Here is a 27,092-nt window from a genome sequence, read left to right on the forward strand (position 1 = left end):
TTTCCAACTGGCTGTATCAAACACTTTTGTCCAGTCAATGAAAGTCATTGTACAGATTGGAGTTCTGTTCCTGGCATTTCTCCTGAAGCTGACAGGCTGCAAACACCAGGTCTATGGTCCCACGACCTTTCTTGAAGCCTCTCTGACTCTCGGATAGGAGCCCTTATTCAATGTGTTGAACAAGGTGATTCAGCGGCTCTGGTGAGAATTATGCCGGCTATTGACAACAAGAAGATGCCTTGATAGTTGTGACAGGATTGTCTGTTGTCTTTCCACCCGTACAAGTAGACGAGGGATGCATCCTTGTATTCCTGGGGTATAGCTCCTTGAGCCCACACTGACTGGAAAAATTCAATCAGGGCTTGTCTTCACTTACCTCCAAGATTTGGCAGCAGTCGACTGGAGTTACACAAGCTACGCAAAAATTTTGCGTAACTCCTGTCAATTTCTCTGCTTCTGTTCTAGGCACCGTCTTCACTGCACCGCGCCACTTGAGGAGGTGGTCTTAATACATCGATTTCTGGATCGACTGAGCGGGTCTTCACCGACCGCTCAGTCGATCCAGAGAAGTCGATCTGACAGTGGCGAATTTGCTGCTGTCAGTGAAGACATAGCCTCAGTTTCAGAGCCATGTGCGAGCCTCCAGCTTTGTAGACTTCTGCTTTTGGAGCATCTGCTCCAGGTGCTTTGCCATTTGCAGCAGGTCAATCGCTTTTGCAGTTTCAGTCAGCGTTAGGGGATCAGCAAGAGATTTGCTGATATCGATCTGGGGCAGTCGATCAACTGCCTCCTCACTAATAGATGATTGTTGACTGAGGATGTTGTTAAAGTGTTCCGCCCACATTTGCAGTATCTTTTCTTTGTCAGTGAGCAGTGTGGTGACAATCAGCACTCAGTATTGGAGATGACCGTGGCCTACAGATGGTGCTCAGAGCATCAGAGAAGTTTTTTGTGTCATTCCTGTCTGTGTAGGACTGAATCTCATCTGCCTTGCTGCTCAGCCATGAGTTTTGCATCTCCACTGCTGGGGAATATTATCCCAAACATACCCGATTAGAAGGGAAAAGCTAGGGAAGCAGTAATGTGGAAGAGGTAATTTACACAATAAAACAGAAGTATTTACACAGCGTGTTATTTCTGCAACCAAGGGCAGTGCAATTCTGGACTGTGTACACAAGGCATCACATTGAAGCTACGAGGTTGCAGCCCTATAATACATGGCTCTTGTATACCACATTCAATTCTGGGCAGGTCACCAACATGGTATAAAAGAATTGGCGACAGTTAAGAAAAGGGCAAAAAACATGGATTTGGAAGGAGCGATTTATTGAGAAAGTTAAACACATAAGATGGTAGTATGCGGGGAAGTAGAAATGAGAGTTGCACACCCTTCTGATAATTGCAGACATTAAGGAGGGAAAGGATTTAGGGTGATGAATTGGGAAAAACTAGGAATATGAAATTAGGATAGATGAGATGAGTATCAAGAAAGAACATCCCGGCAGTAAGTGTACCAAGCTGTGTAATTCTCTCCAGGGGTACTTATGGAAGTCATATTGCCCCAAAATGTTAAAACTATACTGTTTAGAACAATAGAAGTCCGTATAGGGAACAATCAGGGATTGTTAGGGAAATGGCCTGGATAACCTAACAGTTCCCACAGAAGGACAGAACAATAAAGATAATGTTTTACTCAAGTCAATGGGAAACTGGGATAGTGTTTCCAGGTACTCACCGGTGAAGGCACTGCGACAGATGCATGTGTAATCATTGATCAGCTGAAGGCAGTCTAGGCTACCATGAGGGCTACAAGGGTTGGAAAGGCACTCATTAATATCCCCCTCACACCGCTCGCCTGCAAAGCCCGGGAGACAATGGCAGCTGTAGCCCCCAACTTGGTCAATGCACTGTCCTCCATTAAAGCAACGGGGTCCTCCCAGATCTGAAGCACAGTCATCAATGTTCTCTTCACAAAGATGGCCTGTTAAAATAAGTGAGAGAAACTGGAGCCTCAGGCACTGCAGCCTCATTTCTTATAGTTCATCAAGTTACCAAAGTTTATCTTCCATATAATCCCAGGCTCATCTGGGTTAAGATCTCAGTTTATTAGGATCCCTGCCAAGTGTGTTTTTTCAGCCTCAGATCATTCCCAATGAATGTGTGGATTAGATCAAGCCAGTTTTCAATGATACTTCATGCTAGCATTTCTAGTGTCTTTAGTTTTTGCTTAATTTAAGGATATATCTATTTTTAGAAAACCTGATTTAGTCCTATGTTTGAGGAATTATCTGTCAGTGTTTGCTGAACACTGCCAGACAGTTCTGCATTAATCACTTGCAAGAATATAAACTGCCAATATTAATTTAATTTGGTGGTGACTCTGAAACCTAATGATGACAGTTTGGGTCAACATAGTCCCAATCAACAATGGAACAAGCTGACAGATGTGTTTGTGGATAGAATACAGGCTCAGGGGTGGAGCTTGAGCTATGGCAGGCAGGGCACCACTACTGGGCATCGAGGACAAGTCTTGGACATTGCTAGGGATGGTATTTCCACAAATTCCCCTTGGCAATGTATTCTTCGGTCAGACATGGTAGGGAAAGTGTCCTAAATCCATTACTGGTTCTGCCTCAGATAATAAGAATAAAGGATCCAAAGAAAGAATCCAAATAATGAACCAATCCATAACTGATCCAGTTGAACCATATTTTCCTCCTGCTTTACACAGAAGACTCCAATTTGCATAACTAACTATAATAGTGGTGGTTTTTTAACACCATATTACTGACTCATTTTGTCATCCACTAGAATGCTCAAAGGCCAGTCAGCATCCCAGATTTTATTTGGGCATTTGGCTATTCCTTTTTACAGAACCATTTTACCCATATAACTACCATGCATGCCCCACTTTTATCCATAAAACTTGTTTCCCTAGCAAAACACTGGTTTGGCATAATTTATTAGTAACTGTTGCAAGAAGCACAAAAAGATGAGCGAACAAATAGTCTTGGACATTGCTAGGGATGGAATTTCCATAAATTCCCCTTTGTAGCTTGTTCTTTTTAATTAAAGGAAGAACGGAAGTAGTATGTATTAAATCTTAACTCTAATTTAATGTAGTTTTCTCTATGAATTTCCTTTCGGTAAATTTCATATATGAAGACTAAAAAAAGAAATTTAAAAAAAAAAAGAGAAAGAGAAAGAGAGAGAGAGAATTATACCTGTGATCTCTAATATGTTTAGTAGCAGCAACCTTACATTTTTCATTTTTGGGATAGATTCATTGTTACTGCAGCTGCTTTGAGCCAGATAACAAAAAGCTGCTGGAAATTTCACTTATCAGAATAGCACAAAGAAGCCAGAGTGTGCGACTGTATTGGGCCCTTATTTTGCCATTGAGTTATTGGTTTAATGCCCCCAGAAAGGGTACTATAACATTTAATTGAATGATTTATAGGCAAACATACCAAGTAAACTTCCAAGATATGAAATTGTGGAGTTTATAGGTAAAGCAGAGCTTCATTTTTATAAAATTCTGATTATCTATGAAAGTATGGAGGCAGACTATACCACCAAAAGGTATAGGGCAGGTAAGAGAGACTGTTTATGGGGATCAGAAAGTGGGTGACAGGATGGTCAGTGGGAAGACAGCATAATACGTCCATATAATACATATATGTAAAACTAAGCCATATGCTGCTACACGTAAACTCTAATACAAATATTGGGTTTTCTGTGTACATATACATATTAGTTTTCTTTTGGTTTCAGAATCTTCTAATAAGCATAAGCTGAGAATGGCCAAAACTCACATTTCAATATTTTATTTCAATTAGCGGTAAAATCACTATATAACAATTACAAATACGGTGATCAAGAGTGAAACCACCTAATGGTGAATGGATCATTTGCTAATATAGCAAAAACAATGAGAGTCCTGTAGCACTTTAAAGACTAACAAATTTAATTTCTGCAGGCATAAGCTTTCGTGGGCTGTAACCCACTTCGTCAGATGTAAGGAACAGAAATCACATTGGAGGTATGTGTATGTACGCACGCACACACGCACAATATAATATATTCGCTCTTGTCATAAAGGTAAGATTTCAGTGATAGCATGTAATCTGTACCAACAACTAAAATCAGCTGCAATTAATGAATTTCTAAATACATTCTGGCCATTGGGAGAAATACAACTGCATAGGAAAAAGTCACAAGAGCCATATTAAGACCCTGTTATGTCACTCATTGTTTTCTTAGGGCAGGGTAGTCAATAGGCAGACCATGGGCCAAATCCAGACTACAAGATGCTTTTGAATGGGCCCTGAAATCTTTTTATGTACTTATCATTATTGTTATTTTTTTATTATTTTCTCTGGAGTCTGGATCTTGACCATACCTTGACCAAGAACCTTGACAAAAATAATTGACTACCTCATCGTAGGGTATGTCATACACTTAAAACACTACAGCAGGGGTCGGCAACCTTATGGAAGGGGGGTGCCAACTCTTCCCCCCGCCCCTCTCCCATGTGTCATGGGCCCAGTGCCCTGGCCAGGATGTTAGGCAGTGATAGCGGGGTGGGAGGGGAGGGAAACCTGCAGGCCAGTTTCCTGCTCTCCCCTTTTCCCCCCTGCTGTGGTAGTGGCGTACCTGGGGGGGCACCAGCTGGGCCCTTCTCTGAGGAGCCAGCCCCCACTGACATCCCTGGTGGCTGCCCCTCTACCATGTGGACCCAGCGGTGCCCTGGCTGAGGCCATGGGGGAGCGGCCAGCACGCAAATCCTGGCCAGGGCCAGTGGCGCACCGACCCGGACTCTCAGCCTCCCGGCCCCCGTCTGCCACATGGGAAAGGGACGGGGCTGGAAGGGGGGAGTGGCCACCGCGTGGCTCCTGGCCGGTGCACCACCCTGGTCCCTCAGCTTCCTGTCCTCCCGGTCCCTGCTTGCCACATGGGAGAGGGGCAGGGCTGGAAGGGGGGAGTAGCTGCCACGTGGCCCTGCTTTGGGGCCAGGAGTAGTGCAATGTGCTGCTCAAAATGGTCACGTGTGCCACCTTTGGCATGCATGCCATAGGTTGCCGACCCCTGCACTACAGCATAGCAGCTGTAGTGCTTCAGTGTAGATGCTACCTATGCTGATGGAAGGACTTCTTCCGCCAATCTAACGCTGTCTACACCAGCAGCAAGATTGATATAACTATGTCTCTTGGAGGAGTGGATTTTTCACATTCCTGAAAAACATAGCTATACCAATTGTTGCAAGCAGTTGGCTCCCCTCTAGTGGGTCTCACGCTTGCACTAATTTGTAGTGGGCCAGGGTGTCTCCAGTCACCCCGTCTTCTCCAACGAGGGGGTGGGAACCTGGGCCCACCCGCTCCTCTGGGTCCCTGCCCAGGTGCCCTATGAGAAGCAGCTATGTGCTGCTGGCACTGTGTTTCCAACTGCACACTCTTCCCCTGGGCTAATTTTCCCCCTCCTTCAGTCCTTCTGGCTTCTTGAGCCTGGTACTTTCCTCCTGGCTGCTCCTCCACAGAACTCTGCACTCCAGTCTGCTCCTCAGCACCAGCACGCGCGCTGACTGTTTGGAGCAGAGGGCTTTTATGAAGCACCTGGCTGGTCCTTAATTGGCCTCAGCTGCTGCTAATTGCCCCCAATGGCTCTTAGTTAGTCAGCAGGGAACAGAGCCCTGAGCATTCTGGGGCTCACATCTCTCCCATCCACCACTCTCCTACTGCCCTCTGCCCTTGCTATATCACACAATGTAAGCTCCCAGTCTAGATCAGGCCTTGTAAGTATGGACACAATGGAAACTCAGCAGATTTTGATCTTCAAGCTATAAAACATACAAGCACAGTTTTCAAATGGTCAAGACTCAGATGATGACATTGGGTTATGAATAAGTGACCAACTGGAAAATACTCTTGCCAGTTGAGCAGACAATGCCAGAAGTTGCCAGCTGCTTTCACTTGTCCACTCCAAGTATGTGGATAGCAAAAGCTATCTTTATCAAAGATCTCAACCTTCTTTTTTCTTTAGAGATAATACAGCTCTTTGGAGTCTAATTTACACAGAACTTGTCTACCTAGTGCTGAGTTAAATTTTTTGCCTCTAGGAGGCAGGATTTTAATCAGATTATGCTCATTTATCAGTTTCTTCATTCCTTTGAACTCTGAATTTATTTCCCTTTGGACATTTCAGGATTAGCTACTTAGCAGCACCTTCAAGTTAAAGCTCTCCAAGAGAACTTGTGTGAACTCAGATCAGCCATGCCCAAGAAGCAAGGCTTGAAGACAGCTGGTACCCACACAGATGTTGTTCCAGGAACTCTGAATGAATACCTAGTGATAATCGGATGTCAACATTCCCACAAGAATGAAATAGTTAACCAAGGAGTCGGAGGAACATAGATCTTCATAATGTTCTGGGAGTGACATCTCATTTTGGTGATAGGCAGGTGGTATTCGGAAGATACCACTGCTTATTTTCAATCAAGAAGCAAAGCCCAGCAGAGCACATGAGCATATTCAAGCCCCATCAAGAGTGAGTCAAGCTCAAGGAGCCTACAGAGCTGCACAATCTTTAGTAAAGTGGAATCTCATTTTGGCAATTCATGGGTGGAGGTTATTTTGTTGGTGGGTGCTCTTCTAACCTCAACACTTTCCTTCCACCAAATCAGATTCTTGTCAAAAAGTGTCCTAGTCTGTGTGAATCTCACAAAAGCAGTACCAGAACCTTTATGATCTTTCAGGATGAAGAGTTAAATTATTAGAAACAGCTACTACAAGCGTTTCAATAGATGAAAGATTGTGAGGCTTTCAGATGCTTTGGCAATGTATCAATAACATATATACAACAACTATGTTGGTGAAATCAGACAATTACTAAACTCTCAAATGAACTGACACAAAAGTGATAAAAAGACAAAAAGCCATGGGCGAATCTTTTCACAAAACGATTACTCCATATCTGGCCTCTCATCCTCAAAGGAAACCTGCACAACACCTTCAAAGACAAGCCTGGGGGCTTAAATTCATAACTTTTGTTAGACACTAAAAATCATGGACTCAATAAAGACATTGGATTTATAGCTCATTACAACAATCTATAACCCACTAACCCTCCTTCATCCTACGACTGCAGAGATGTTACCTGTCCACTTCATCTTCAATGGTCTCTAGTTGCAACATGTGTTAACGTCATATGCTTAACAATTGTGTATTTAGCTGTGACATGGAGTATCTCTCCCATACCTGAAGAGCTCTGAGTAAGCTCGAAAGCTTGTCTCTCTCACCAACAGAAGTTGGTCCAATAAAAGATATTACCTCAACCACCTTGTCTCTTTAAGTATGCAGAGAGAAGGAAATAGTGAGGTGTATAGGACTGAAATGCAAAATGATCTTTGAACTGGAGTAATGGGTTGAAAACAATAAATGAAATTCAATTAAAAAAAAAAAGTGGTTTACATAGGATCAGGTGATTATCTAGACTGGGGATCCTTGCTGGGCAGTCATACTAAGAGTGATCTGAGAGAGAGAGTTTAATAACCCAGAGCAAGTGGCTTATGCGGTTGTATAATCCTGTTTAAGGTACAAGCCATCTATTCAGCTCTACCTGACACAAATTTGCTCTTGCCTGGAGAACTGTGCTCAAGCAGGGACGTCACATTTCAGAAAAGAAATTGAGGAAGGTTCAGAGGAAGATAAAAAGTTTATAACTGGTTGGGAAACAAAATCTATGCGGAAAGGCTGAATGAACTGGGCATGTTTAATTTGGAAAATGACTAAGAGGAGATAAGTACTTGCTGACTAGTGAAAATATTTGACCCCCTGTGCTCTTTATAGCTCCTTTCTCTATATCTGCTAAGGCAAAACCAACAGTTGTAGCTTAAGGTACAGAAGGGGAAATGGAGGTTAAATCTGAGCAAAAGTTATATCAAACAAGCTGTCAATGGAGGTTATGGAATCATCATCACTGAAATATACAAGACTGCCAAATATTAGATGACTATGTGGTAATCAAAATCAACCTGGCTGCAGTGGAACACGTTAGACCAGATTCATTCAAACTTCCTTCCCACAAAAGGAGTAAGTGACTAAGGTTAAGGGAGGCTGAACTCATAATAATTGAACAACAAAGGACACTGAGTTATGCAAGCACTAAACTAAACTTTTTATCCAGCTAATACTATCCTAGCTAAAATAATTCCTGATATAATTTATCCAGTTTTTTTTTTATTTTTTAAAGGTACCAAGGAAGATATGTCTCTCTCTAGGCACTCAGAGCGATTGACTTGACAGCCCTCTTCACGTGGAAGTATGATAAGCCATGGGACTTTATGGCCTTAAAGCCAGTCCACCAGAAAAGAAAGTGCTTCTTGTAGCTTTTATATAATTGCAGAGTTTCATACCCCGAGTTCCGGGTGGACAGGAGCACATGAAATGATTGACGAGATCAATGCAGGTTCCTCCATTCAGGCAGGGCTGGAACTGGCACTCATCCACTTCGTACTCACAGTTGACCCCTTGGTATCCTGGCACACACTATCGGTATAAAAACCAAACAAGTGTAAATAATCTTCACCCAACATGTACTCAGTAGCATACCCTGAGATTAACACACCGTTGGCTAAAACAGGACAAAATACTTTGTGGGCCAAATTCTGCCCTCATTTGTTGCTGTGCAACCTCAATAATTCAGTGGGATGGCAGAGATAACCACGCACAGAATTTGACCGAGTAACTATTGAACTCCCCACTGAATGTCTGAAGGGGAAAAATCTCACATGCGAGACAAGGTGGGGGAGGTAGTATCTTTTCTTGGATCAACTTCTGTTAATGAGAGATCAGCTTTCGAGCCACACAGAGCTCTTCTTCAGGTGCGATAAATGATATCAGCTCACCCACCTTGTCTCTCTAATATCCTGGGACCAACCACAGCTACAGTTACACTGCATACAAGAATGTCACATGACACCCATGGAACTCCTGACCAGATTCAGCTGCTGTAGAAGTTGACATGTGTTTTAAGTGTTATATAAATTCAACCACCTCCAGAAACGTGCCTCCCAGATCCTGCCTGTACCACCATTCTCAAAGCCTGAGAATGAGGGCTAGATGCAATAACCTATGGAGTCAACCCACACAGCTCTGGACATCAGCGGAGTGCCCCAGGGGTCAGTCCTGGGGCCGGTTTTGTTCAACATCTTCATTAATGATCTGGAAGATGGGGTAGATTGCACCCTCAGCAAGTTTGCGGATGACACTAAGCTGGGGGGAGTGGTAGATACCCTGGAAGGTAGGGATAGGATACAGAGTGACCTAAACAAACTGGAGGATTGGGCCAAAAGAAATCTAATGAGGTTCAACAAAGAAAAGTGCAGAGTCCTCCACTTAGGAAGGAAGAATCCCATGCACAGCTATAGACTGGGGACCGACGAGCTAGGCAGCAGTTCTGCAGAAAAGGACCTGGGGGGAACAGTGGATAAAAAGCTGGATATGAGTCAGCAGTGTGCCCTGGTTGTCAAGAAGACTAATAGCATATTGGGCTGCATTAGGAGGAGCATTGCCAGCAGGTCGCAGGAAGTGATTATTCCCCTCTATTCAACATTGGTAAGGCCGCATTTGGAATATTGTGTCCAGTTTTGGGCCCCCCACTACAAAAAGGATGTAGACAAGTTGGAGAGAGTACAGTGGAGGGCAACAAAAATGATTAGGGGGCTGGAGCACAGGACTTATGAGGGGAAACTGAAGGAACTAGGCTTGTTTAGTCTGCAAAAGAGAAGAACGAGGGGGGATTTGATAGCAGCCTTTAACTACCTGAAAGGGGGTTCCAGGGAGGATGGGGCTAGGCTGTTCTCGGTGGTGGCAGATGACAGAGCAAGGAACAACGGTCTCAAGTTGCAATGGGGGAGGTCTAGGTTGGATATTAGGAAAAAGTTTTTCACTAGGAGGGTTGGTGAAGCACTGGAATGGGTTACCTAGGGAGGTGGTGGAATCTCCATCTTTAGAGGTTTTTAAGCTGAGGCTTGACAAAGCCCTGGCTGGGATGATATAGCTGAGGTTAGTCCTGCTTTGAGCAGGGGGTTGGACTAGATGACCTCCTGAGGTCCCTTCCAACTCTATGATTCTATGATCAGGCAGAGGGGTCAGCAGACAGCAGTAGGAGGCACTTCCTAACCTTGGAGGCTAGTGGACCCCCCCCCTTCCCCAGCAAGATGAATATAGGAAATTTTTAAATATGTTCTAATTTATTTTTATGTAATCACAGGGTGGGAGAAGTCAACAAATCCACCTCCCTGAGGGCATAACACTTTAGTAACTAGCTACCATATCTCCGTATACTGAACAGAGTCACAATCAGCTGTCAGGTCTTTACAGAGTGCTGCCTTCCTCTCTGCCAGTATCCAAGTTTCAATTTATTTTCAGATGTATTACATGCGTTTTTGCACACATCGAGCCTGTTTTATTGTTTGCCCATGTTTCTAATATTTTTAGAGCTCTTTGCACCATGACTAACTGGTATGCAGAACTCTTCCTGTTAAATATAATCTGAAAATGTCATCAATGTGGCACTTCCTCTCCTCTAGAAGGAGAAAGGACACATCACCTTCCCCTACCCTACCAGGAGACACGCACTGCTCTTTTATTGTCACTCTTTGCTTACTGTTCACGGAATTTTCTTGGGTACGTCTTGTGCATGCACCAGGGAATTTGAGCAAGTCTCAGTGTTGTTTGGAAATGATCAGATACCCTTGCAAAGGATCTGGTAATTATTATGGGAAACAGATCACAATAAAAATGATAGAATGTGAGTGAAAATTTGTACAATGAAAATGGAGGTCAGTAAGAACCAGGCATCTTTCATATCTTCCTTCCACTTAGGAAGGAAGAAAGTATCCTCCAGCTTTACCTCACAGGTTGGACATTAGGAAAATGTTTTTTACTAGGAGGGTGGTGAAGCCGATATCCTGAGATAGTCTGCTTTGAGCAGGGGGTTGGACTAGATGACCTCCTGAGGTCCCTTCCAACTCTAATATTCTATGATTCTATGATTCTATCTTTCATATCTTCCTTAATGCAGATATCCTCCGAGATAGTCACTGCAGGTGGCGCCATTCTGACATGGATTGGAAGTGCATTCGTCCAACTGCTCTTCACAGTAGCTGCCAGCATAGCCCACACGGCACTGGCAGCGGTGACTGTTTCCCACATTATAACAAATGCCAGAATGCTGACACAAGTGGTCTACAGCGACCCCTAGAATAAAAATAAATTATGCAAAGTAAACAGCCATCTCAAAGCAACATTTAGGAGAAAAGCTCCCAAGTCCCCGCAGAGTTGCGAGTTCACATGGGAATACTTACAGCTAGACCCAACAGGCACAAAACTTCTATCCCAGGAACTATTCTTTAAAACAAGTCTGTTCACTCTTAGCAAAGAATCAACGAGATTCTAGACAGGACACGGCCGCTAGCTCCATGGCAGACAGTGACGGTCAATGCCATCTTGGATACTTTTATTCATATCACTAGATATTTTGCCATTGCTTGGTATTCTCTGCATCTAAAAATGTACATGAACCTAAATGTTCAAAGAGTGGTTTCCACACCTGCTGGAGAAACCCTTCACACCACTTATATTGACAATGTCTCATCCAGGCGTTCTTGAAACCAGCCCTGGATTTGTTCCAAGAAGATTTTTCTAGGAAGACTCTGGAGCATACTCCAGTAGCGCCCAGTTTTTTCCATTGAATTTGGTAACTGAGTACGGGCCCCAATGTTGTAGGCAGATGAAGCATCTACTGACCAATATCCCTAAGCAAATATGTAAGGCAACAGACATCTTTCATCTGCATGGAGGGCAAGGGTTTCAACCTGGTCTTTGAGGGATTCACCGGAAGGACACAAAAACAAACTAGCCCAGCAGCATTTGGAAGAGCAGCCCTTATGGAAGAGAGATTACTGAAACCCTAACTGAGGGTAGCAGGAGCTGTTGGTAGTTTTCCCGAAGCACTATTTATGAACTAACTAGTCCCTAACTAGGGAGAAGAAAAGTGTTCAGTGAACAAACTAAAGGAATCAGAGGGAGTTTGGACGTAATGCTTCAGTGGATGGAAGGGACAGAGGGTGTCTGGGGGCCATACCTCCTTATAAAATCTCACCTAGAGCCTTCCACAGCTTAATATTGCTTCTCAGTGACCCCAGAGGTCCAGGATCCCAAAAGGATACCAGGAGGGGAGATCCACAATGACAATACTTTGAGAACTGCTGTTTGCTGCAAGCACAGAAGACCACTACTTACCCCTCTGTGAAGCAGCCACCTGACAGGAGACGTTGGGCACATCACAATAGGTGCCAGCCCAACCAGGTGGACAGATGCACTGAGACTGGGTTTTCCTCTGGACACATGTGCCTTTGTTCTTACAGGGAGACTTGCTGCACAGATCCATGAGTGTCTGAAAAAACATCAATCAACTGAAAGGTAGAAAACCAGTATCTGAAGCACTAAGCTGGAGAAGCAGTGATATCAATGTCAATTTTTCACCAATGTCCCTTTATGCCAGAACTGGGACAGTGTCACCTGCCTGAGTCTTCCTCTTAAGGAAACCCTGCTAAAAAGGTCCTCTCATCTCAGCTATATGCTCTTTTTGTCCAGACACAACACAGCAGAAGTGATGCTCCAGGTACTGTGAAAGGAAGCATGCTCCCATCTCTGAGTCTCTCACCTGGGCCCCTCCCTGACAAAATCAAGGTAGTACATGCCATCGATGAAGTGAGCAAGTGGACAGAGAAGAAACATTCAGATGGAAGCATGAAGATTCAATTTCAATAATGATTTGTTAAAACGGTTCTCACACCTAACCCTTCAGAGGGATTTTAATTTTGTTGGGTTCAGAGAGAATCATTTTTGTCTCTTCCCAGGCTCTGACTTCACACTATCAGGAAGCCCCAGTAAATCAATAATCCTGGAATCTACATTTTTCACTGAATCCCCCCAATTTCCTCCTTTTCCAAGAGGGAAGAGAGATGTCGACCTCATTTATGCTCTTTGCCTCCATCACCTTCCTCATTAGTTTGCCCTACCCATTTATTCCCCCATTACAAGAGCTCATTCTTTCTGAATTCTCCTGCTTTCCTGCAGTTTAGTTTAAATTTCCCCAACATTTCACACACTTGGTAAAGGGATCAAAGAACATTGGGCTTATTGATTTCTTAAACATAAACAAGGAATGCCTTGTCCAAAATGAAGAATTTGCAATTCTGTATGAAAGACACAAGCCAGCTGACTTCCCACTCAACTAGTAAAGTGTACCAGTACAACATATCCGTTCCGAGAGAGCAACAGAGACATGGTGGGGTGGGGGAAAGAATATCTTTATTGGACCAACTTCTGCTGGTGAGAGGGACACATTCTGGGGCTCCCCAGAGCTTTGCTGGGACCAGCAGAGCTACAGCACTGCTCCGAACCACCCTCTGAGTTGACAATTCATCTTTATCAGCTTCTTTACTTTCTCAGCACTTAGCCTTTTAGGAAATGTACTGCCAAATGCTTGACTGATACCAAGCTGCCGGACTGGAGGGAAGGTCTTCTAAAAAAGAATGACAGCTCTGAATCCAGCTGTTATGTCTGATTTTAGCTGCAGGATGGTCTGCTTTTTAGATGTAAATTATGTCGACCTCCTTCTCAGATCGATTTGGGAAAGAAATCTGGATTTTCAAGTATTAAAGAAAGGAATGAATTCAGGATTATATCCCCTTTCAACCTTTCATTTCTGGGCTTAATCTGTGACCTTCATACTTATTATGAGTTGTTGGCTACTTAATGTATAGGTTTCTATAACTTCTGATTCATTTTTGTATTTAGTCCTTGCTGTTCCAGCTCTTCGTTAATTACATCAAGCCTGATTTCCACCAAGACTGAAACTATAGTGTCTGCAGCCTGTAGACAGTTAAATCCCTTTACTATATCCTTCAGTGGTGTTAGTAAATTCAGTGAGTCTAGAGTTCCTTGTCACATAAAATGCATGCTATGTTATGATCACATGCCTCCTTGTGTTCATTGTGAAAACAGAGTTTTCCTCAGAGGGCTACCAAGTAGCATTAGGAAGCAGAAACATTAAATATTTTTCCAACCAATCACAAGGCATATGATGGCAGACAGCAGAGAAACTACTGAACTTCACAGTTCTTCAGGATTACCTTTAATGTTAGGTCTTGGGGAGGTTTTAAGTAGTGTGCAGAGCCCACTGAACTGAACCAGGTATTCAGACTGAGAAGTTCACAGAATCATAGAATCGTAGAAGATGAGGGATGGAAGGGACCTCAGGAGGTCATCTAGTCCAACCCCCTGCTCAAAGCAGGACCAACCCCAACTAAATCATCCCAACCAGGGCTTTGTCAAACTGCACCTTAAAAACCTCTAAGGATGGAGATTCCATCACCTCTCTAGGTAACCCATTCCAGTGCTTCACCACTCTCCTAGTGAAAAAGCTTTTCCTAAGTTCTCATCTTTTGTATTTTATTTTCATTGTCTCTGTAAATGGCAAAAGCTTTATTGTCATACTCTCTGCATTCCTGGATGATATCTTCATCTTGGACAGCACGTTCTGTTTTCTTTTTCAGATGTACAATCAATAGTATTGAGTAGGAACACATTTTTCCTGTGGGGTGCTTGTAGCCATCATCAGGTCATTTCTCATGTTTCACTAAATATCTTGCATTAATCAGTTGTTGTTGGGTTTGAGGGTTTTTTTAATTTATTGGCAGCATCCAGCAGCCAACCTGCTAGTTTAAGTGTCAAGTAGGACAAAATGCTCCAAAAATTGCTCATGGTGTTACAAAGCCATATAAGCATAAAGGAAAGTTGCAAAATTCTCATGTTGCAGTTTTTGCCTGGCAGTTTTTATGACATACTCACATCGTCTTTAAATGACAGAGATCACCAGCCTGCTCTTAAATGAAGCCAATGCTGAAGATCACTGTTGCAAGGCTTGGAACAGAGAACTAAATCATTATGACGATTGTGTTTCAATTACAGTAGCATTAAAAATGTCTTACTTGCAGAATGAAACTTAGTGTTCTACTTTCACATCAATAAGCCAAGTTTCATTCAATGACCCATTTGACAGATTTTCTACACTTAAAAGAACTGAGTAGCAAGTCTCAGATGAGCACAAATCCTTTCTGAAGTAAAATTTAAACTCTGTTTGAATGTTATCAGAGTTATCAGTTTGATTAATTCAGTTTAGCTGCTTGCTTCCTACCACTTCCTTAATCTTTTGCACAACTGAGCAGCAGCTTTGACATTTCTTACAGGTACAATGGGAAACCCCACTTACTGAATTAAAAACTGTTCCATTATGCTGTTCTAGTAGTACTGAATCTAACACACAAGATAATCATTTCAGTTATTCCCGTACAAGAGTTCCTTTAATTGTCTGTGATCCAGACAGGATGTTTGCTCCAATTAGCTTGATTGGCTCTTTGCAGAAAAGTTTAGTTTGTTTGAGAACACAGAACTGCACTTATCATACAGCCTGTCTACAATTATAGCGCTGCAGCGAAAATGATACCTATGCCAATGGGAGAGCATCTCCTGTTGGGTAGGTACTCAACCTTCCCAAGATGCAGTAATTGTCTCAATGTGAGAAGCCATTCCATCAACATAGCATTGTCTACACCGGGAGTTAAGTTGGTATAACTACATCACTGAGGCCTGGTCTACACTGGCAATGGAGATCGACATAACGCCGCTTATGTCAACCCTCGAAAGTATGCGTCTTCACTGGCATGTAAGTTCCGTCGATTTAAAGCGCGGTAAAAGTCGACCTAATAAAATCACTTCTGCAAGTGGCATAGCACTGAATTCGAATTTCATGGGTCGAATTTGTATCAGTGTAGGCAAAGCGCAACGTAAATTGATGCCATTGGCCTCCGGGAGGTATCCCATAATGCTCTCTTGTGACTGCTCTGCACATTCACACTCTGCTTTAAGGTGGCCTCTTAACAGGAAATAGCTCCTCCCCTCAAGCCCCGGGAAACGCTGAATTTCCATTTCCGGATTAGACAGCGTGGAGAAAGCTTTGTAGCTGAACAGCTCATGGAGACTGCACGGCCCAAATGCGCTCCAGCTTGAAGTCGACCAGAGGTCTTGGATCTCATCGGTCTGTGGGGCAAAGAGTCTGTTCCGGCTCAGTTCCGAGCCAGCAAAATAAACGTAGATATACACAAGAAGATATCTCACAGCATGTTGGAGAAGAGGCACAACAGAGGTGCGCAGCAGTGCCACGTTAAGATCAAAGAGCTGAGGCAGGCTTATCAGAAAACTAGGGAAGCTAACAGCTGTTCTGGCTCCTCACCCAAAACTTGACACTTTTACGAGGAGCTGCATGCAATTCTCGACGGTGACCCCACCACTGTGCCACCATGCAACATCGATATCTCCGAAGAATCCCAGTCCAGGACGAATGAGGAGGACTCTGTAGACGAGGAGGTTGAGGATGAGGAGAGCGGGGTATCCATTCTCCCTCAGAGTCAGGCCTTGTTTCGTTATCCCAGAGCAGTCCAGCCATACACAAGACAATGGGACTGATTGAGATGTAGGGGAAGGCACATCTGGTATGTGTGGCAAAACTTTTTTTTTGCAGTTATGTCCCCAGTCCAGCTTCTTAAAAGGCATCATCGCGGAACATAGCATAGCAGCATAAGGGCCAGACCTGTACCTCAGAGCTTGTAGCAAATCTTCCCTTTCCACCTGCGTTACCCTCAGGAGACTGATATCACACATAGTCATCTAGGGAAGATGGCGCAAGTTTAAAGTATCCAACCAATACAGTCACTCCATTTTATTCCTCTGCCATGGACAGGGTCCTTGGGTGCCTCCCCAAGACTATTCCGAGTCCTACTACTATTGCAATGGGCATTATGGGTCGGGACACTGGTTGCCCTATGTTTTCTGCCGCTACAATTCACCTGCAGTGTCCTCTAATCTGTTCTGCCCACCTCCTCCCAAACCGGTCTTTGGTATGTTACAGGGGAATCCACTGATCCCTCTCCTTGCTCAAGTGTGGATTGTGGATTTTAGTGCTAATGAAGCCTCTCTATAACAGATGCAAGGGCTCCTTGCTTACCATGTCTGTAACGCCAGTCCGACCCTTCCGAGATGTACAGAATGGAATGCAGGTCTGGCTTAGCCTTGTGAACAGGAAGGGGAGTACTTTTTACATTCTAACATTTCCTTTACTACTTTGGGTCAGCTGACAATGGTAACTTTATGCTTTGCTTATCTTACAGTAGACACCTCAGCCGTCAGCCCCCCTTGCTGAACTCCAGCTGAAAGACTCCCAGATTAGGAAGTGGGGGAAAAAAACACGGGATGATATGTTCAGCAAACTAATGAATGCCTCCGTGGCTGCTGACACTGAGCTCAGAGCCTGGAGAATGTCCTTGTCTGAAAAACTAGACACAGACATGGAACACAGAAGATCCGCACAGGAGCAGGAGCGTGATACGCAACAGATGTTGCGTATTATGAGGGATCAGTCCAACATGCTGAGGCGTCTGGTAGAGCTCCAGGAAGAGCAATGGCAGGGTAGACTCCCTCTGCAATTCCTCCAAAACGCTCCACTGCCTACCAGTTTGTTATCAGCAACCACTCCCAAGCAGTCTAGGAGGAGACTGAGCAGGATGCAGTACATGCCGCACTCCACACCAGTGGAGGCGAGCAGAAAGACGCGATGGCCCCTTTAAGAACCGCACGCAACCACAGTTGCTTGCATAGTGACACTTTACAATGTTAAGTTATCCTCCTTTCCCCCCATTAAAACGGGTCACAAAACTTTGTAGCATTAAAAAACATCTGTCTTTATTCATTCATAGCTTGGGTTGGGAGAGAAGAGAAGGGGGTCACTGGACTGAAGGTGGAGGATGGGAAATAAAGGCACATCACAGACATACATTACTGCAGTTCATTGCAAAACCAGTTTTTCAATGTTTTCCGAAGCCGAAGTGCTCCGCGACTGGCTCTGAGCATAGCGTTGGAATCTGGTTGCTCAAAGTTTGAAGCCAGCCTATCAACCTCCATAGCCCAACCCTGGGGGAACTTTTCCCCCTTCATTTCACACAAATTATGGAGCACACAGCACACAGATAAAACTGATGGGATGTTCTTTTCACTAATGTCAAGCAGATATCTCCATCTGGCTTTTTAATGGCCAAATGTACATTCTACTACCATTCTGTACTTGCTGAGCCAGTTATTGAAACGCTCCTTCTCGCTGTCCAGGTGCCCGGTGTAGGGCTTCATTAGCCAAGAGAGCAAGGGGTAGGCAGGATCCCCCAGGATCACTATTGGCATTTCCACATCCCCAATGTTTACTTTTTGGTCAGGGAAGAAAGTGCCCGTCTGCATCTTATTGAACAGTTCCTAAAGATGCACGCGTCATGCACCTTTCCAGACCACCTCACACTGATATTATGAAACATCCCCTGTGATCCACAAGGGCCTGCAACACCATTGAGAAGTATCCCTTCCGGTTTATGTACTCTGTGGCAAGGTGGTCAGGTGTTAGGATAGGGATATGTGTGCCATCTATTGCCCCCCGCCCCCAGTTTGGGAACTCCATTGCGGCAAACCCATCCACTATGTCCTGCATGTTTCCCAAAGTCACTACCCTTCTTAGCAGAAGCCTATTGATGGCCCTGAACACTTGCATCACAGCAGCTCCAACAGTGGATTTACCGACTCCGAGTTGATTCCCAACTGACCGGTAGCAGTCTGGGGTTGCTAGCTTCCACAGAGCGATGGCCACTTGCTTCTTCACTGTCAGAGATGGTCTCAACCAAGTATTTCTTAAGCGAGTATTCACGCGCTTCAGGGCTGCTCTGTGCAAAGTTCAAAGAAAGTGGCCTTTTGCATGCGAAAGTTCTGCAACCACTGCTCAACATCCCGCACTTTCATAACGATGTGATTCCACTAATCTGTGCTTGTTTCCCGGGGCCAGAACCAATGCTACACAGACTGAAGATGATGCGTGACAGCCTGCAGCACATGGGAATTGTTTCACTTTATGGCTTGTAGCAGGGCGGCCTCAGTAACATCGCTATTTTCCATGCTGCGGCTCCTGTCTCACCTTTGAAAATACTGCAGGATAAGCCATGAGGTATTTGTGATACTCACAATGATAGTGCAGAACTGAGCACGCTCCATGTCTCTCAGGCAACGGCATAGAAAAATGGCACGAAAAAGCATTTGCAGTTTGTTTGGGACAAGAAGGGAGGGAGCACGTTGCATCATGGGAGGAAGACAAGCTTCCCAAAAGCCTCTGCGGCTAGTTGCACTGTGGAATAGCTACCCATGGTGCACTGCTTTGAATGTCGACACAAGCGTGGCGAGGGGGGACGCAAGAGCCCAGCACAAGAAGCTTGGTGTGATCATGCTCCTGCAACTTCTAAAATTTGGTGGGTGAAAGTTGATTTAAAGTAAATCGACTTCAGTCTGCAGTGTAGACATACCCTTAGTGGTGTGGATTTTCCACACCCCTGAGCAACGTAGCTATACCAACATAAGTTTGTAGTGTAGACCAGGACACCATTACCAGGAAAGGATATTTAATTGTGGGCCTTGTTACCCAGATCTACATGTCCCAGATGGATGTGTTTCCATCCAAGTGGGGCCTAGCTTATTTAAACACATACTCTGACCTTAAGCAAGGCAAGTTTACACTTAGAATGAAGCCCAGCCACCACTATATTCAGAGCTAACACCCCTGCCGGTTTGAGCAGAGAACTAGCCCAGAAGGGTTTTGATGCGGTCTTCTCTGCAGAGAGCATGCCTCGTTGGTTGACAGATGTGGCTTCCTCCATCCCAAATTGTGGCTGAACATGGCGTGGCTTCTGGAAGGGACAGATCCAAGCAGTGTGGAATACCCAGTGTTGGAAGCATAATAGGCCCCTATTAGAACAGTGTTTTAGCAGGGTCATCTGCTTTGTTACAAAAAGCACTAGACCCAATTAGCCTTGTCTACATCATCTGTACACTATTTCTGCTGTGCAACAGCTCAAATGAAAATACAAAGTGGGAATGGACCAGATGAAATAACGGCTATAACAGTCCGAGCTCGATGCCACTTACTTGACAGTCTTTCCCCGTGTAACCCAAGGGACAGATGCATTGGTAGGTCCCCAGGCTGTCCATGCAAGTCCCTTTGTTCAAACAAGGCTGTGAATCGCATTCATTAATTTCCAGCAGGCAGAAGGCTCCAGTGAACCCCACTGGGCACTGGCAGGAAAAGGAGTTGATCCCATCCAAACAAGTGGCTCCATTGAAACAAGAACTGCAAAACACAGAAACGTTAAAACAAAACTCAGCTGGGATAAAATGCAAGTTAACTGACAGCCAAAGATTCTGTGTAGGTGTAGGACATACAGACAGAGAGATAAATAGCCCTACTGGATCATTTGCTCCATCCTTTGGTGGGCCTACAGCAACTATGGCTTTGTCAGTCCACTCCACAGTTTGTCTGTCATATTTCACACTTTGGAAATGAATTTTGTGCTATGATAGAGCCAGACTGGCAGTCCCTGGAGACGTTATCTAGTTCTCCAGAGACACGGGAACAGCCTGGGCAGAGACAGTGCAAACATTCCCCATGACCATGACCTGGAGGGACCTCACTTGCTGAGATTGCCAACAAAGGGGCATGGTACTTCCAAACGTCCACAAGGAACTGCATCGATGACATTTTACACCGTCAACTGACATTATTCTCTTCTAGCAACTGTTGTAGTTTACAGCTGAGTAAAGATCGGGTGCTCCCGCAGTGTGTCCATCCTTTTATCACCAAAGCCTAGATCACTTTCCCAGACCTGATCCGATTTCCCATGTGTCCTTTCCCCTCAACCCACTCAAAGGCCTTAAGGATGAGGCAGGAGAGGGCATGAAGGACCTTCATGGCCCCCTGCTGGCCACCAGGGCCTTTGTGGTTCCATCCACACTAGCTGCCAACTAACCAGGTCAGCTGGAGTTAGCATGGATTGCCCCTGCACGGTTCGATGCAGGGACAGCTTGTGGCCTGCACCCATGCCCACGTGATGGCAGCATACCACAACTGTGTACAGTACTTGCTGCTGCAGAACAGACACTCAGCTGTGAGGATTGGCAGATAGGTCCCTGATAAATAAAGGCCTATTAGGGCTCGTCTAATCTTTCCCCATAATCTTTCCTCAGCATCTCTGACAAGGTGATTCCTGCACCTGTAACTTCTGGTTGAGCTAGAGGCATCTCTCCAGAGAGACACCCAATCTCAATTTAAAGACCAAGTAATGGAGAATGCACCATATCTCTGGATAAATTGTTTCTGGTTAATTATTACCCTCACTTTAAAAGGTGCATCTTATTTCCAGTTTGAATTTATCTAGCTTCTGCTTCCAGCAACTGGCTCTTGTTCTCCCTTTGTTCGATAACAGAACCCATTATTACCAAAATTCTCCTCTCCATGTAGATCACAGTTTATAAATGCCAAGACTGAAAATCAATCTATATTGCTGATCAAAGACAAGTTTGTTAGGCAGGATTCTCAGAGCACAGAGGACCACGTGTGCTTTGAGGAGCAGGCACACCAAATCATTTTTTGCTCCCTGAGTCTGCAACACCCAGCTATGCACTCCAGAATACACAGGATTGACCCCCTACTTTACATTTTCATAGCAAAGCCCTGGCCTCTGAAGTTTTAAATAATCCAAGCAATGGGGATTCCATTGCTTGTCTAAAGAAACTATCCATGTCTAGCTGGCAGCCGGTCACAAGTGGAGTGCCCCAGGGGTCGGTCCTGGGGCCGGTTTTGTTCAACATCTTCATTAATGATCTGGAAGATGGGGTAGATTGCACCCTCAGCAAGTTTGCGGATGACACTAAGCTGGGGGGAGTGGTAGATATCCTGGAAGGTAGGGATAGGATACAGGAGGACCTAAGCAAACTGGAGGATTGGGCCAAAAGAAATCTAATGAGGTTCAACAAAGAAAAGTGCAGAGTCCTCCACTTAGGAAGGAAGAATCCCATGCACAGCTATAGACTGGGGACCGATGAGCTAGGCAGCAGTTCTGCAGAAAAGGACCTGGGGGGAACAGTGGATAAAAAGCTGGATATGAGTCAGCAGTGTGCCCTGGTTGTCAAGAAGGCTAATAGCATATTGGGCTGCATTAGGAGGAGCATTGCCAGCAGGTCGCGGGAAGTGATTATTCCCCTCTATTCGGCATTGGTGAGGCCACATTTGGAGTATTGTGTCCAGTTTTGGGCCCCCCACTATAAAAAGGATGTAGACAAGTTGGAGAGAGTACAGCGGAGGGCAACAAAAATGATTAGGGGGCAGGAGCACAGGACTTATGAGGAGAGGCTAAGGAAACTGGGCTTGTTTAGTCTGCAAAAGAGAAGAATGAGGGGGGATTTGATAGCAGTCTTTAACTACCTGAAAGGGGGTTCCAAGGAGGATGGGGCTAGGCTGATCTCGGTGGTGGCAGATGACAGAACAAGGAGCAACGGTCTCAAGTTGCAGTTGGGGAGGTCTAGGTTGGACATTAGAAAATGTTTTTCACTAGGAGGGTGGTGAAGCACTGGAATGGGTTACCTAAGGAGGTGGTGGAATCTCCATCTTTAGAGGTTTTTAAGCTGAGGCTTGACAAAGCCCTCGTTGGGATGATATAGCTGAGGTTAGTCCTGCTTTGAGCAGGGGGTTGGACTAGATGACCTCTGAGGTCCCTTCCAATTCTAATATTCTATGATTCTATTCAAGAAGGTTAAAATCTCTTAGCCTAAATTTTCATCATCTATATTTGATTCTATTGCTTCTCAATAGTACCCCTGCTTCCTAGGTGTACACAGTTTTGGTTGTGTTTTGTAAACGGAGTCACTTTTATTGTCACCTCGCTAAGTTATACATATGTAATACCGCAAAGACAACGAGAGTTCTGTGGCACTTTAAAGACTAACAAATTTAATATTTGTAGACATAAGCTTTCGAGAGATATCAGCTCTCTTCTTCAGATGCAGATACCTTTAAACTTTCCTAAAATCAATCCCTTTCACCTACCTATTACTAGTTTTGATGTTTTTCTCTGAATTCCCCCATCTACCTTTTTTTTTTAAATCAGGTTGGAATCAGAAACAACAGTTAAAGAAGAGTTCTTGTTGTAAAGCTCTATCAAGATGTTCAATGGTAGAAGAAGTTTAACAAACTGAGTGAGATCCTCAGCTAATGCTGTGGAGTGGCAACATGCACTTGTACTCTGGTAGACCCTGAGCACTGACTGGGAAATTTGGTGGTATTTTGGCAAAAATTCAATTGGCACCTAATGCTAAGTTCACTTGCTGCTGTATTCTTTGCGAGGCACTATTTGCCAAAAAATGCCTGTCAATCTGAAAGTTGCTCTGGATCAGGCTGTAAATGTTTCATTAAAGCCTGAGCATTGAACTCATGCTTATTTTCAGTTAGGAGGAAAAAAATGGGATGCAATCATCAAAGATTTCACAAAAAAATTCATCCTGACCTCATTACTGACATACAAGAAAACTGACTAAATTTGGTCACCAAGTTTAATAAACACTCTCCCAAGAGTGGAACAAGTGAGAAATGGATCTGGGACCCATTTTCAATAGAAGACGACACCCTGCCAGACAGCTTCTTCACAAAGGGAAAGGAAGAGTTGATTATCATGTGATGGTGCATTCGAACTCAAATTCAACAAAGTGTAGCTCTGTGACTTTTGGTTGAGAAGGAGAGAGACGCTTTGCTTTGGCAGAGCTTTGAAACTTTTTTATGCCCTTCAGCACTATGTATATATGTGAGACTTTTTCTGCCTTTATCACCATTAAAAACAAGTACAAGATGAACTCAATGCAGGACCAGATCTTTGGCTGAAGTTCACAATATCTCCCCTGACAAAGCAACTATCTTTTGTGAGGAAAGACACCCTTCTGATTAACGGCACTCTTCTATTTTCTCTGAGAGCTATTCCAGATGTTTTGCAATTTTTCTTGATTTAAATTTTGTAAAAGGGAAGCAAAGTGAATTTTGGCCATATCCAATAATAATCCGCATAAGCTGGAACTTCCAACTTAAATGAGACAAGTTACAAAAATCAAGCCATTGGTGTAGTTCAGCGGCATACCAAAATATGTCCATATGTCAAATATATATTAATTGTTTCTTGTAATTTCAATCACATAAAAGAGAAGTAAAAATAATAATGGCTAATTGTGATAATAATGGTTGCATCATTGTGTACCAGGACTTCTGACAGTGAATCAAAGAGAAAGCCTTGAGAAGAATGTCCTTATAGAACATTTTAGGCTTCCCTAGGCATTTATTTTACTATACAGTCTGGAAATTCTTGAGTTACACCTATTAAAAGCCAGAATAAATGTGCCGAAAAACAAAACACCTCTAGGTGGTTCTTCAAAGATAAGTTTGGTTTTTTTTTTTTTTTTTTTTTTTTTTTTAAAAGGATGGTATATGAACCACTAAAGCTTGGGAACTGCTGACTAATACACTACCAGGAAGATCCTCCTCTCCCCCTCAGTTTAAATACTCTTAATTTTGGTCTTATTGCTCCAAGTTAGTTCTATTCAGTTCCTCTCCTTAGCACTTACACCCTTCCAAGTACAGTATTTGAGGAGTTATGTCCCAAACCTCCTTGTTACCTCTTCATAAGCTCTTAAAATTTCCTGTTTTTTTTAATTAGCTTCTACTATTTTCAGCCAATAACCCCGAGTTCTCTAGGTCAATCTGTATTTTCTCTGTCCTTCTTGATATTGACAACGCCTTCCACTTTATCCCCATCTGCACAGTTCAAGCGTGGTAAACTCCCTCCTCATAATCACCCACCCCTATGCCTGTAGTATCCTACCAGTAGCCTCCCACAGCTTGGTAAAGGGTTAATCAATACCATTCGTTTAATCTCAACTTTTCATCCATATAACAGTGTTCCTATCCAAGACAATTTGCATTCATTTTTCACGTTACACTGAGACACTGACAAGTACTTTATTTTACATCTGTGGCATTCCTTTTACCCTCTAATTTAGTAATTCTACCCCATAAAGCAATCCTAACCAAAAAAAAAAAAATCTAATTTGTCAATATTATGCATAAACCTCCATTTATGAAAGTAAACTCATTTGCTTCCTAGACTGCTTGAACCATCCCAGCAGCCCATGGTATTTCAAACATGTGAAGTGGGCAGTTCAAGTTTTAGCCAATTCCATTAATACACTAGGACGCATGCTGCCCAACTGCACACAAGAGGGACAAGATTAACTAAATGCAACCGCACTGGAAGTGTGTGTCACTGTGGAACAGGGTCACCAGCGGAGCAGAGTCAAGGAGGAACTGATCACAAAATGGAACGGGGTGGTGTTCACACTCAGATACACCAGGCACACAATTTACTGGTAACAGTGGGCCAAAACTTCTGAACTAGGGAATTGCCACCTGGCCTTGCACAATGAGCACAGACCCAGAAGCATAGTTCTGTTTGAGCTGGTATCTTTGGAGATCACATCATTCTCCTAAGCCACATGCTAGGTACACACCCTGGTCTCTGAGGCTCAAGCATGTCCCAATAACACTAGGCAGCAAAACAGTGGTCTCCAGGGTTGCTCCTGAATAGGACTGCCTTCAAGCCACTGGACAGCGTTCTGTGCCTATTCTCTCCCTCCATCAATATTTAAACATATTCTTACCTCTCGGTACACTCATCAATGTCATTCTCGCAGTGGGTCCCCTCAAACCCTGCCTGACACTTGCACGTGTAGCTGTTGACATAGTCTGTGCAGGTGCCTCCATTCTTGCATGGTTCAGTCAGACATTCATTTATATCTGTCTGACACTTATCCCCCTGGAATCCAGGCAGACAGGTGCATGAGAAAGCGTTCACCCCATCCACGCACGAAGCTCCATTCTGGCAGGGATCTGCAACAACACCACAGTACATATTATAACGGATATATGGATTCTGTGGCAGGGCAGCTACACTTATGCAAAAGGGGTATATACAATTTAGAAAACGAGGGCCTTTTTACACACTTGTTTGACCCAATCTATATCAGGGATATAATCTGATTTGTACAGGATTATCCCATAAAGGGGTGAAACTTCACAAGAGGCTCTGATCAAGAAAACACTTCTGAGAATGTAGGCTTATTTTACAGGGTTCTCATTCAACCAAAACAAAACCAACTCCCAATCTCTGGTCCTGTTCCCTTCATGAACCCTAAATCTCAACCCTTCCCGCTCACAACCCAAACCTCTATAAACAGACAACGGAACTAAGGTAGCTCCTCTGCCTCTTTGCCCAGGCATGGTTTAAGGCCCCCATTACAGAAAAGCATTTACACATGGGTTTACATGCTTTCCTGAAGTCAGCTGCCACTTTGTCAGGAAGGCTCAGCTGTGCACTAATTCAGCTCGGGGGGCTTCCAGCTGTGACTCTGAATACACCTCTGCTGAGATTTGAGTCAGCATCACCCATGTTGCTGTCTGGTGTGGTAGGATTGCCCACAGGAGCATGGACCAACCCACACACCACCCCACCATCCTCCAGGTCTTCATTCACTGCAACATTCTTTTCTCTGGCCTTGACAGTTGCCGTCTTGCCCTCCTTCTGGCCATTCAGAATGCTGTTACTGCAAAGACCATTTTCCTAACTCAGCTCCTTTGACCATTTCACCAAGCTCTATTTGTCTCCCTCCCACTGGCTCAGCCTTTTCCATCGCAAGCAAACTACTGGTCATCACCTTCAAGACCTACCCCCAGCCAAGCCTTCATCCCTCATATGCTATCGAGATGTCTGCTCCCACCTTCACAGTGATGCCAGTCTTCAGCACTTCTTAAAATTTTAACCAAGCACCTTCATTTTTTCTCCCATGCTGCCTCCTCACATAAGGGAGGAGCTCCCCATAACCCTTTGCCAAGCTACCTCATTTTCCTTCAAGTCCCTCCTTTGCCATTATTCCTAAGAAAAAAACGTAATGTTGTGCTGAGACCACAGCCTGTGACGCTGACCTGCACGGTCTCACTATTTCCTTCTGCTCCCCTGG

General features: G+C 44.1%; 1 protein-coding gene across 1 annotated transcript in view; it reads right to left on the minus strand.

Annotated features, from left to right (window-relative positions):
* The window catches only part of NOTCH2 (notch receptor 2), a 133,072-nt gene that overhangs the window by 20,772 nt on the left and 85,208 nt on the right, over positions 1–27,092 (minus strand). The window contains exons 17-23 of the mRNA XM_067536366.1: positions 25,737–25,965; positions 20,133–20,334; positions 12,303–12,456; positions 11,081–11,258; positions 10,575–10,584; positions 8,411–8,543; positions 1,736–1,981 (exon numbers count right to left, since the gene is read on the minus strand). Of these exons, the coding sequence (XP_067392467.1) occupies positions 1,736–1,981; positions 8,411–8,543; positions 10,575–10,584; positions 11,081–11,258; positions 12,303–12,456; positions 20,133–20,334; positions 25,737–25,965 (1,152 nt within the window). The remainder of the gene's footprint in view (positions 1–1,735; positions 1,982–8,410; positions 8,544–10,574; positions 10,585–11,080; positions 11,259–12,302; positions 12,457–20,132; positions 20,335–25,736; positions 25,966–27,092) is intronic.

The sequence above is a fragment of the Emydura macquarii genome, unplaced genomic scaffold, assembly GCF_026122565.2.
Source record: "Emydura macquarii macquarii isolate MOO-44397 ecotype Brisbane River unplaced genomic scaffold, CSIRO-AGI_Emac_v2 contig_3534, whole genome shotgun sequence".
NCBI classification, from domain to species: domain Eukaryota; kingdom Metazoa; phylum Chordata; order Testudines; family Chelidae; genus Emydura; species Emydura macquarii.